Genomic DNA, 12,628 nt, shown 5'->3' with positions numbered 1-12,628 from the left:
TAAAATTCCCAAATAATTATCCTCTCTTATGTGATATCTGGGAGGAGGGGCTGGGGGTATATCATGCTTCTTTACTGTAGCTGCCTGATAAACTATTATCTTGGTATGAGAATGCAAAACAATATTAACAAAAACCCTACCGACTTGTCCAGTTTAGTCAGCTTCTCTCTAGGAGAAAGCTGAGCTTGATTAATCATGGTGTAAATAGACAAGCTGGCTAGGGTCTGACTCTGATCAGAGACTGTACTTAGGTCTGTGCATTTCATCTTTCAGGGGCTCTGCCCTCTCACTTGTGAAGGGAGGTGTTTTAAATTCTATGGTTTCTGAAAAGGTCAAAAGAGAGATAACATATTCATTGTTACATTTGGTAAATTTTCTCTTAGCAAATAAATACCACTTTCCTAAATAAGACAACAATATTAATCAATTCCAGACTTTTCTGTTCCACTGATCTACTTCAAGGAACTCCTTGCCATAGTGTGTTGACTGCTGTGCTCTCAGAAAACATTATTATGCAAGATACCTGCTCCCCAAACTTGATCTACTTAAGACTAATTGTTCCCAAGCATCCTACATATGTCTCTTGCAATGGCACAGAATCAATCAAAACTTTAAAAACTGGATCTCTGAATACATTCAAACAGATTAATTTTACTTAAATCTTCTTTCCAGGTATATCTGGTAGTAACCTAAGCAAAGAGTTGATGCTTTAATAAAGGGTTTGGTTGGAGGGCTTGAACTAAAGTGGTTCATAAATTATCCAATAAAGAGAAGAGTCAGACTACAAAATGTTTGCCAAGGTCCAAAAAAAAAGGTGGAACACCAGGGAAGAGAAGGGAAAAAATCACAATCAGTTTAAATTTGTAACAAAATTACCTTATATTTGTATAACTGTTTAGAATTTACCCACTTGGTAGTTTTAAAACATTTTCAAATCTTGAAGAGGAATGATTAGGTTATAAATTTGTAGGTAACTAGGATACTTAAAAAAAAAGAAAAACCATTCAGCAAAGCAAACCATTTAAAAGAAGCAACCTATGTATGTATCTTTCATCATTCCTCATGGCAGAAACAGTACAGTAAATGCTATTCTTCTATAACAGCCAACAGCCAGTGCAATCATAAGTGAAAATTTTTCTGTTTAATGTCAAGTTGAGCTGGGTCAAAAGAAACAGTTAAAAGGAAACTGAGTTTTTGAGTGGGAACTGACTGTAGAATACATTCAATTTAAAGGTTCAATAAAAGAAAATATAAATGTGACTAGTCAAAGATGTTTCTAGAATCCTTAACCATCTCACAATCTTTATCCGGCCACTAAGGACATACTGTGACAGAAACTTGATGCTCTGCATCACTTCCCCCCTCCCCCAAAATGTATTTTCTCTTTTGTGCTTCTATACTATCTGTCTAGAGACACTGAGAAAAATGGGGAAATGGGCTTTACTGTGAGTCCAGGAAACACCTACTGATTTTTACCCAAAATAAGGACTCTCAAAATGGAAGTTGGACAAATAACTGTAGAGAAAAGTAAATACAAAATAAAAGCTATGGAAGTCCCTCTGAGAACTAGTGGGGAGAGAGCAATTCAACTTAAAACAGCAACAGTCTTTGAGATATTACTTGAAACAGGCAGCCCAACGGAGGTTAGGATGGAAAACAATGACAGTAGAGTTCTTAGATCAGTCAGTTAAGGAATTGGTGTAAGTGCCACACATTACTCTTAAGAAAGAAAACAGTGTCTTTTCCTCCAACTTCTGTCATAGTTTTAGTGTTCATGTAGCTTAAAAATGGCATCATTAAAAAAAACCTCAGGGCTACGAGCTCAATTATCAACAGAGGTAGTAAACAAAGGAACTCCTAAGAATAGATTTTAAATGGATCAAAGTGTGACTGTACATTCAAAACCCTAGAGCCACATAATCATCCCCAAAATGAACCGTTTTAATTTAAAAAAGCTTTAAAACACATGACAATGAAGCACTGATGTGCCTGAGGCACAGTCCCAAATCAGTGCTGACTTAAAGCTATGTCCTCTCTTCCCAAGAAAGAGAAAGCAGAGAACAAAGTTCCAACTACAATGGGAAGGAACAGAGAGAACAAAAAGAAAATCAAAAGGGTGCTTGCCAGCAGCCTCGATTATTCTTCGTTTCCAGGCCACACCAGTGGAAATGCTTATTCTTCTCATATGAGTCTTTTCTTCACAATCTTTATTTTTTTTTAAACTGCAATCTGATGAACAAGAGATGCCCATATTTTCACTGGCAGGAGAGCCACTTTTGTGCAGTTTTTGCTTCCTCGGTGTGGGTCCTCCTTCCCTGAAAGTGCAAAGAGAGCAAGCCAACAGCTGCAGGCCCAGAGCCCTGGGACTATTTCAGCTCCACTTGTAGAGCAGGGCGAAGGATTTGCTGCATTTGTGCTTCAAAGATACAGCCTACTTTGGTTGTCCTTCTCAGTTGGCAAACTGTTCATAAAAAGCGAACTTGATCCTCTCTATGTGATGGCAAAGTTTGATAGCAGGGCCCAGTTTTAAGTCCATGCACTCTTGAACAGTGGGAAGAGTAAGGAGCAATAGGGCCTGCCCATCAATTTCCTGTTAAAGCATAAAATACAAATTATCTATGATGTGCACACGAATGGCAGCTCAACCATGACAGCCCTGGTTCACTTCATTTTGTCAAAATCAGGGTCCCTGTGCTTTTCATTACTTTTTCTCCTTAAATAAGTATCACACATTTCCTTCAAAGTACCTCTCATGGTCCTCTATACTAATCAATCTTCAGAATGAATAATAAAAGTTTTACCACAGGTAAGAATCTATTCTGTTCTGCAGAAATCCAGTAAACTAACTAGCCTTGTAATTGACAACTAAATGTGTTGAAAGAATCATCTTTTTAGAGGAACTTCCATAAATCTGAAAGAAAATATTACCTATACACTACAATGTTTTCCTGCTCCGTAATTCATAAAAGTCTGAGAAGCTTTTCAAAGATGTTCAGTTGTGAATCTCCTCAATTATTTCACTGTTTAAGGTCACAGACTATTTCTGTTAGATCCTAACATATTATAGATGTTAATTATTTTTTTAAATAAGCAAGTCATTATTTTGGCATAAGAGGATAATTAAGTATAGCATGCTTGATTTTAAGTTATTTAATGGGGGATGCAAACAAACTCTTAGGAAAAATAAGATTGCAGTAACAATCTGCTTCAACTGTGAAGGAAGTCAGATAAATAACTTTATCACGTTTCTATCCTAAACAGGGAAATCATTTTTTTATTTTCAGACAGAAGTATTTTTCCTAAGACTTTTAAATAAATTGCTATTGCTATTATATCCATAGTCTTTTGCTAAAGAGATGCATTACTAAAAACTAAAGGTCTCTGTGATACCTGGTCTAGGAATATTCTTGCTAACGGAGCACAGTCTGTGGATCGGATGAACCGCACAACGTCCGCCACACTCCACTTCAGGGGGTTACTGTCCAGGTGAAGCCTTTCAGCAACTTCAATCCTTATTTCCTTCATTTCCCACAACAAAAGCAAAACAAATGGTGTTAGAGCTAATCCATTCTAAGAAAGTCTCTACAGAAAGTCATAACCCTTTAAAAAGCAGAATTCAAAGTGCTTTTAGGACATGATTTCTCCCAGCAAATATGCAAAGGTCCACACACATTAGGCACTGAGAAACTGTCTTTTATAATAAGAAATATCAATGGACAAGAATGTATCTCAAAGTTTCAATACAAATAATGTGGATAATTTAACAGTGGAAAACAGTTTTAAAAAATCTCCCATTTGTTCCTTGGTTTATTTTAGCTCATGCTCTGTCAGGGTGCAGAAGTGAATGGGCTGGTATTTCCAATAAGAGAAGGCTTAACTAAATTATCAGGAGAAATCATTTTTAACCACTTCTGTTCACAGACTGTATTTTAAAAGCAATCCAAGTTTAAAACACTAACTTAACTTCCATTCTCATAATGTGTGGATGTGTTATATAATATGCATATATCAATCTACCAACAAAATGGTTTAACAGGAGCCAAAAAGATAAATACTTTATTTCTACAAAACCATATATATCATGAAAAATATCAAAGAGACAGTTTTCCCTAAACTAAACGACTAACAGACTACTAATAAACTACCAATGAAACTTTTGTAACTTAAAATAAGCTGTCATTCTGAAGGACTTTCCTCCTGATAAGGATTATTATTATTTGATCTCCAAATAATCCTTGAAATGCAAGTAAATCTGAATTTGGGATCTTTTAAAAAGAGACTCAGGAAATTCAACTGATGCCATATTGAAATAAGTGTAATGCCAATATCATTCACCGTTAGATTGTCAAGGGAAATTGTCAAGGGAGAAAAAAGAACACTGTAGTTTTAAAATGGGTACCTTTGGTGAAGGAGGTTTATTCTCATCATCAGAAAATGAAAAAGTGCGAAGTTCTCTTTTTCTTCTCTGTCTGTCTGGAGGCAGTGATGTGGATATCTCACTTTGGGTGGGGGAGGAGGAGCATGACTTTTTTTCTGACATTTCTGACTCTTCCTGGAGCTCATCCTGCTGCTCAGATGTACTACCTTCACTTAGGGAATCGTCATCTCCTTCATCTGGGTCCTCCTCATCTTCACCCCCACTTCCCTAGAGGACAAGGGGAGATGTGTCACTGAAATTCCACACAAATCAGTTCCTGGACCACAAAACCATCTTCCATTGGCTAGAGATTCGAATTTTAAAAAGACCTGCAGATATTCTTTCTGTTTGAATTGTAAAGCAGGGATCTCTTGGCTTAAAGACATTACTGGTACATCACAGATCTCGTACCTGGGGAGAGCCTGCTGGTGTATTATCAACAGACGCAGACGAGCGTTTCTTCTTATGAACAAAAACATTTTTTCGCCTCTTTCTCCTCTTACTCGCTTTTTTCAGGGCACATGCTAAGTTACTATGCCCACCAGGGGGTCTCCCAATTCTTTTATTTTTCTTCTTTCCGTAGTAGTGTGCTAAATGTGTATGACAAAGAAAAATAAGTAGTTTCATTATTTTTGTGTACCTCAAACCACAAGAGATTCCACTATCATAACACAAAATGGATACAGAGTATTTAAGGTTAAATTCCATATAATGGAATAATCTTAACTGTGTAGATTCTGAATGTACAGTTCAATTAGTAACTGTCAAATGCATAAACCTAGATAATCCTATCAAGATATAAAATATCCCCATCAATGGAGACAGTTCCCAGTGTCACACTCCCTCATGAGTCCCCCTCACCAGAAGTAACCGTTATTCTAATTTCCGTCACTATAGGTTAGTTTTGCCTCATCTAAGGAATCATTCAGTAAGTACTTTTTCCAACAAGGCTCCTTTTCACTCAGCAGAATGTTTCTGAGTTTCATTTATGTTGTATGTGTGAGACGTTCATTTCTTCATATTGATGAATAGCATGCTATTGTATGAGTGTACTGGCTTATCTATTCTCCTGCCAACAGGCACCTGGCTGTTTCCAAGTTTTGGCAATTATTAGGTTGCAGTGAACATTCTTGTACAAGGCTTTTAGTGGGCATGTTTTCATTTTCCTTGGGTCAATACCTAGGAATGGAATTGCTGGATCACATGGTAGACAGAAGAAACTGGCGAGTTTTCCTAGAGGGTTATATAATTTTCCACTCCTACCAGCAATGTATGAGAGATCGAGCTGCTGCTCGGTTCACCGCTGCTGCTCGGTTCACTGCTGCCAGTGTGTGGGACTGTCAGTCTTTTTTCATTTCAGCCAATCCAGTGGATACATAGTAATTTCTCATCTGCAGTTTAAACCTGCATTTCCCTGACAACTAATGCTATTGGGCACATTTTCATGTGCTTTTGGCCACTTTTTTGGTGAAGTGCCTATTCAAATCTTTTATTCACTTTTTAAAACAGTTTTCTCTGCTTATTTCATTTTTTAAAAATTGATATATAATTCACATAACATAAAACCCATCATTTGTAAGTGTACATATTCAGTGGTTTTTAGACACAGATAAATCCATCACCACTATCTAATTTCCGATTAATTCCTCTTTTTATTTATCTTATTTTTAAATTGAGATAAAATCATATGACAACTAAACATATAAATACGTACAATTGAGTGCTATTAATGCAGTCACAATGTTGTACAACTACCAGCTTTCTCCAGTTTCAAAACTTCTCTTTTTAGTGAGTTGTGAGTTTTTAATATATTCTGGAGACAAGTTCTTTGTTGGATATGCGTACTAAGAACCTTTTCTCCTCTGTGCCAGTCAGGGATGCCAAAACAAACAAATAAATGAGATCTTTTCGCCAAGACTGTGTACTGTCTTTTCCTTTTTATAAATACTATCATTAAAAGAGCAAAAGTTTTAACTTTGTAGTGTTGAATGTGTTAGTTTTTCCTTCAGGTTAGTTAGTGAATTCTGCGTCCTCTCTAAGCAACTTTTACCTAGCTCAAAATCTTGAGGTACTTTTCTTGTTTTCTTCTAGAAGCTTTATAGTTTTAGTTTTACAAGAGGTCTATGACACACCTTGATTCAATTTGTGTCTATAGTGAGGTGGAGCCAAGGAGTTTCGTTTTTGCCTTTTCAATTTGGATGTCCAATTGTACCAGTGCCATTTGTTGAAAGAAATTCCTTTCCCATTAGTCATTTTTGTTGAAAATCTTGTAGCTACATGTTTGTCCTTTCTGGACCCTCTATTATGTCCCATCACTCGATTTGACTATTCTTTCATCAATACTACACTCTTGATTTCTATAGTTTATGGTAAAACTTGAAGTCAGACAGAGTAAGTCCTCCAAATTTATTCTTTGTCAGAATTGTTATGACTATTTTTAGGTCCTCTGTATTTTCATATAAATTATAGAATATACAAATACTTCAAAAAATAACACATATAGTTTAACTCTGAGCTATACATTAAAGTAATATCAAAATATAATGTAATTTTTTAAATGAATACTAAAGAATATAAATCCATTTGATATTACTTAAATTACTAATTGGAAAAAATTATAAAGACTCCTAAAATCTAGGCTAATTTCAATTATCTCATTGTGAAAAATAAATTCAGACAAAAAGTATAACATAATCCAAATAATACCAAAGGCTCAAATTGGTGTGCTTAAAACATGTGCTTATATGAACAGTACATTTCACTTAGCTCCTAATCATTGCAATCTGCCTAACTAAGTGCTGAATCTGACACAATAATAATAAGCTAGACAAACCCTGCTCTTAAGAAGTTTACATTTCAATAAATGTAAGTGGAAACAAGAAGGTGAGACTCTCATATGATTTTGTGATTCATATACTGATCAGAAAACCTGTCATGCTAAATATGGACCTTGGATAAGCAGCATCACCAGCATCTGGGATCTTGTTGGAAATGCAGACACTTAGGCCCCAGATACACCCTGAAGAATCAGAATTTCCACTTCACCAACATCCTTAGGTGATTTGCCCACATGATAAAATTAAAGACACAAAATTACAGTGCCATAAGAGAAATCTTCAAGTTTAAAAGGGTAAAATCCACCTCTATATTAATTCTCCTACGTATTCCAGGGCTTGTAGGATTTAAAGAAAAGTAGGATCAGAATTTTGTCTCTGGGTAACAATGCCTTGACAAGACTCCAAATTAAGATCTTCATTTTGGGGACCTCAGTGGCTAAGACACAGAGCTCCCAATGCAGGGGGCCTGGGTTCGATCCCTGGTCAGAGAACTAGATCCTACATGCTACAACTAAAGATCCTGTGTGCCACAACTAAGATCCCATGCAGCAAAATAAATAAATATTTAAAATTTTTCATTCTGTATGATTTTTTCTTTTTGCAGCTTCACAGGGAAAAGATAAGCATGAGAGGTAGCAAGTGTTGTTGCAACACGCTCCTGCCTCTTCCCTCCAAGTCTGCACGGCTGGGCTGCTTCCTTCAGGTTGTTACCTGTCAGGAAGCCTTCCTTGGCCACCGGTATAAACAACACCCCAATGTTAGCCTTCCTTACTCTCCTACTTTGCTTCATTTTTCTCCACAGTACTTCTGTTTTTTCACTTGTTTACCATCTGTCTTAGCCTTCCTCACTCTCCTACTTTGCTCCATTTTTGTCCACAGTACTTCTGTTTTTTCACTTGTTTACTATCTGTCTCCCGCATTAAGATGTAAACTCAATGAGAAGGAATTTTTTTCTTTACATTTGTATCCCAGAGCTGGAACAGTCGTGGCACACAGTGGACACATAAATAGTTGCAGACTGTAAAAACGGATTATATATCCTCTTAAAGGCAAAAGCTAACTTATACACCGTTTGTACATAAAAGCTGGCAAACTAAGGCCCATAGTCCACATGTGGCCATGGCCTGTTTTGGTTTACATTTCTAAAAGTGTTCTTTTAAAAAATGAAAATAAAACAGAAAAAGAATATGCAAAAGCATATTCTTCCCCACATCCATGCCACACAGAGTCTGTCCAGCTGCAGCTCCCGAAGGACATGACTGGGTTTATAGGCTGCACTGATCAGTAAAGTGAGGACCTGAGCTCCATTTTTAAAGTAGAAATTTGGGTTGGGAAGGAGACAAGTAGAACATTAGAACTTTGCTATCCCCTACAATGTCACCTAGATGATTTAAGTTTAGTCATATTAAAATATGCAAAATAGAGCCTAAAATATTATCTGGCCCTTTATACAGGAAGTTTGTGTTCCTCAGCTATATCTGAATATCTGCAAAATTAAAAGTTTACGGGAGATGAGGTATAGTCAGCTGCTATTAGTGAACAAATTTGAAAAAGTTGACTCACTATACTTAGTCTTTGTAAGAACAGAGCAGTTCTCAGAACACTTATCCAGAACCATTCGTGGACCGAAGAGGTTAGGACAGCACTCCAGTTTGATACAGGTTTGCCGGCAGAATTCAGTCACCCGATCTGCTGTTTTCACTATCTCGACAGTAGCTCGATAGCTCTTTCCTTTGTATCTGCCGTTGGAAGACATCAGACACCAAATATATTGGGCTAATGATTCCACAGAGAAAAATCAAGTATATTAACAGACCTGAAAAATATTTCTGCTTCTTAAGAGTACTGTATGTCCCTTACAGTTCGAGGATTCTGAAAACAATGAGGAATTTATATTGTACTTAAATCAAATTTATAATCTAGTAAGCTGTGACAGCTAAAAGCTGAGTTTTTTAAATTAGCAAAATAAAGTTCCTGCTTTCTGTTTCTAAGTTTCAGGTCTTCAAATAACAACTTCTACACTAACTACTAGAAAAACAGTGACTCTTACTGAGTCTTCCTTGATCCTGAAGCAGTGATACACGGGTATGAGCCACAGACCAATAAAACCAGCCAACTGCCCCCCACCCCGTCCACAACAAGATCAGGTCAGAAAACAAAAGCAAATGTTTACAAGCTTTCACAGTAACTTGCCAAAGTAATTTTATGGCTCTTAAATCTGATAACAAAAAAGCTGTTCTTGCATTTTATATCTTCTAAGTTCCGTACCTCCTGTAACCCATTTTTACTACATTTTATAATAGTATTGGCTCACAATAGGATGTCAACTTAAAAAAGAAAACAAAGCTGGTCCTTCACCACAGAGAGCTGAGGACGGACTGCCCCAGGGAACAGAAGCACCCTAACCTTTTCCATGGAAGCACCCGTTAAGGATGAGTGAGAAAAAAGGGCAGAGGTGCCTACTCACTTGGCCTTGAGGACCTCCCCACATCCATGCCACACAGAGTCTTTGTCCAGCTGCAGCTCCCGAAGGACACGGCTGGGTTTATAGGCTGCATTGATCAGTAAAGTGAGGACCTGTGCTCCATTTTTAAGGCAGAAATTTGGGTTGGGAAAAAGCAAAGCAGACCATTAGAACCTTCCTATCCCCTAGAATGTCACCTAGGTGATTAAGTCTAGTCAAATTAATTAATAAGCATTAACAAAATAATAATACTGAAGATATGACCGTTGACCACAGTTGCAAATAAGTCAGTAATGAGACCCTCTTAAATATTCTAAACATTATGGTCAGGAAGGAATAGGCGCAACAAACCAAGAATTACTCTTAACATATGCTTCCCAATCCTTTACCAGTCATGGGACACACGGAAGCTTCAGCCTCTCCAGACGCAGCCTCACCACCCTGAAGCCTGAAAAGGCTTGATAACCTCACATCTGTTGCCTGGAGTGCGGCACCCTGGTGGGGAAGCGCAAGCCCAGCAGCTGTGCATGTAGCTCTGTCATGGTCCCAGGTTAACACCACACAGCCTCTCAGGCTTAGACTCCTCTCGTGGTCACTCATGAGGACCATGTGGGCTCTGACAGAAGACTTTTCTACAGTGACAGAGATGAACTGCCACGCGAAGAACTGCTCAACTGAATGTCCCCTCTGGAGCAAAGAATATTCACGTGCCTGGTTCATTGTTCAAGACATGAGAAAAGGGAGTCACTTTTGATAAAGCCTGGAGGTGTCACATCTCTGGCATGCTGATCCTTGTCTGAATGAGTCTATGAGACAGCTGTGAAATTTCTTAAGTGCTTATACTCTAGGCAGGAACCTTACCTCTCTGAGGACCAGGACACAGTTCCCGGGTCCCACACACTGAGGCAGCTCAGCGATCCTTCCTTTGTTAAGATATGGCCCTGAGAAGCAACGGTGGTTGAAGTATATCTTTGGACAGCAATATTTTCCATTAATCATAACTGAGAAATGAAGAAAAACAAATATTCAGAACAGAATCCTACCCTACGCTTCTAAACCAAGATTACTGAAGAAAAAACCAGTATATCCACTATTATATAAAGTCAGGACTTATTTTGAAGCTTAACATACAGTCTGAGTGTGAAATACCTTATACTTAACAAAAAGTCTATTATAGGGCTATCACTCTGCTGAAATTGAATATCCTGATTTACTGCAGATTAACTCCTTAGTGCAACATTGTTCCAGAGCCCCGTGCTTCTATCACTACAGGAAGTGGAGGATTTACTTTGAGAACTCATGATAACTTCTGAAGACCAATTACTCAATAATCAGTTCTAGAATATTTCTAAACTGTGATGGTGAATATCCAGAACTACGGTTTGTCCCTTAAAACCACTGAACTATCCCAGGGACGGGGGAGCGTGGCGGGCTGCCGTCTATGGGGTCGCACAGAGTCGGACACGACTGAAGTGACTTAGCATCAGTACACTGGCAGCCTCTGATGATGCAGGAGCCCTCCCATCACTGGGATTCTTCAGAGGGCTAAAAGCATGCTGCGATCCCATCTCTAAATTCTTCAGGTATTGTGGGGTGTAACTGGGCGTAGAGAACCCTCTCTTCAACTATTTTTGGTATGAATACTGTACTCCAATATAATGTTTTTTTAACCCCTCATATTGGCAATTCAGCTACTAAATATAAAAAAAATATTCAAGAACACTATAACATCTACTTTCAGACAACGTAAAGAGAAGCTCTTCTGATGAAGACAGCCTTGTTAACCCAAAGGAAAAGTGTATGTAAACTGTCCAGTTTTTTTAGAAATATTTATTCATTTATATGGCTGTACTGCATCTTAGTTGCAGAATGCAGGATCTTTTTTAAGTTGCACACGTGAACTCCTAGTTGCACCATGTGGGATCTAGTTCGCTGACCAGGGATTGAACCCAGGCCCCTTGCATTGGGAGCCCGGAGTTTTAGCCACTGGACCACTAGGAAAGTCCCTTGCCCAGTGCCGACAGCACCCAGCAGGACAGAGTGTTCACAATCTAATTAATTTATTCTTAGGCCACGCTGCATGACTTGCAGGATTCTTAGTTCCTCAACCAAGGATTGAACCTGGGGCCATGGCAGTGAAAGCATGGAGTCCTAACCACTGGACCACCAGGAAATTCCCAAGAACCCAGTCTTCGCACATGTAGGGGCCCACTTTTCCATCTGAACTGTGCCACGCAGGTCCCCTCTGGGGATGCACCCTGCTCCTAGAAATGCTGGCAGTTTACAGCTCTCAGTTGTGAGTCTATGCTGGAATCACCCTCAGTCTAGCACTACCCCTCAGGAGGAGAGAGCTACCTGGCCCAAGGCCCCACCCTCTGTGAGGTGGGAAGGGAGGAAGAGCTCACTTCCATAGCTGGCCACTGAGGAAACACTAGGGCATGGCCACCACACCTCTGCTAGCAACACCCAGTGGCTCCACCAGCTCCAGGGCTCCCTGTGGGGCTGGGAAGGACTTCTATTACAACCGCACTGTGACTCAACTTCTCCCTCTGCCCAGTCCTGTGTCCTTCAACTCTTCCCAGAAGTGTTCCCAAAAGCACTCCCCTGAAACTCCTACATCCAAGTATCAATCTCAGGCTCTGCTTCCAAGGTAACTTGACCTACAACAAAACCCAAAGCAAAAAGATTCTGGCTATGATCACATGAGATATTAATATCTTAATTCTGTGGTTTTAGCGGGCATTAGAATGGTCAGTAATACAACAAAAATAAAGAAATGCACAACCCTGATCCTCCATGATGTTACAAAAAGGCAGTGGGTAGAAGAGGCAAAAGTGCAAGTTTTGAACTTGAAATATGAGTTCCTTTCTCACCCTTTTACTATAAGCTGTGTGACCTCTCTGTGCTTTG

General features: G+C 38.7%; 1 protein-coding gene across 6 annotated transcripts in view; it reads right to left on the bottom strand.

Moving 5' to 3' along the window:
* Positions 1,120–12,628, bottom strand: part of SFMBT1 (Scm-like with four mbt domains 1) — a 114,483-nt gene continuing 102,974 nt past the window's right edge. For 5 of the 6 annotated variants that reach the window (XM_018038235.1, XM_013973623.2, XM_005695853.3 and 2 more), the window contains 7 exons: positions 10,580–10,719; positions 9,722–9,831; positions 8,818–8,993; positions 4,829–5,007; positions 4,400–4,645; positions 3,391–3,519; positions 1,120–2,590 (listed from right to left, as the gene is read on the bottom strand). In XM_018038235.1, the coding sequence (XP_017893724.1) occupies positions 2,450–2,590; positions 3,391–3,519; positions 4,400–4,645; positions 4,829–5,007; positions 8,818–8,993; positions 9,722–9,831; positions 10,580–10,719 (1,121 nt within the window). In that variant the 3' untranslated portion in view covers positions 1,120–2,449. The remainder of the gene's footprint in view (positions 2,591–3,390; positions 3,520–4,399; positions 4,646–4,828; positions 5,008–8,817; positions 8,994–9,721; positions 9,832–10,579; positions 10,720–12,628) is intronic. The other variant, XM_018038234.1, reaches the window with a different exon arrangement.

This window comes from Capra hircus, chromosome 22, assembly GCF_001704415.2.
Source record: "Capra hircus breed San Clemente chromosome 22, ASM170441v1, whole genome shotgun sequence".
NCBI classification, from domain to species: Eukaryota; Metazoa; Chordata; class Mammalia; order Artiodactyla; family Bovidae; genus Capra; species Capra hircus.
The sequence above is the reverse complement of the archived record's forward strand: the minus strand, read 5'-3'. Positions and strand labels throughout refer to the sequence as shown.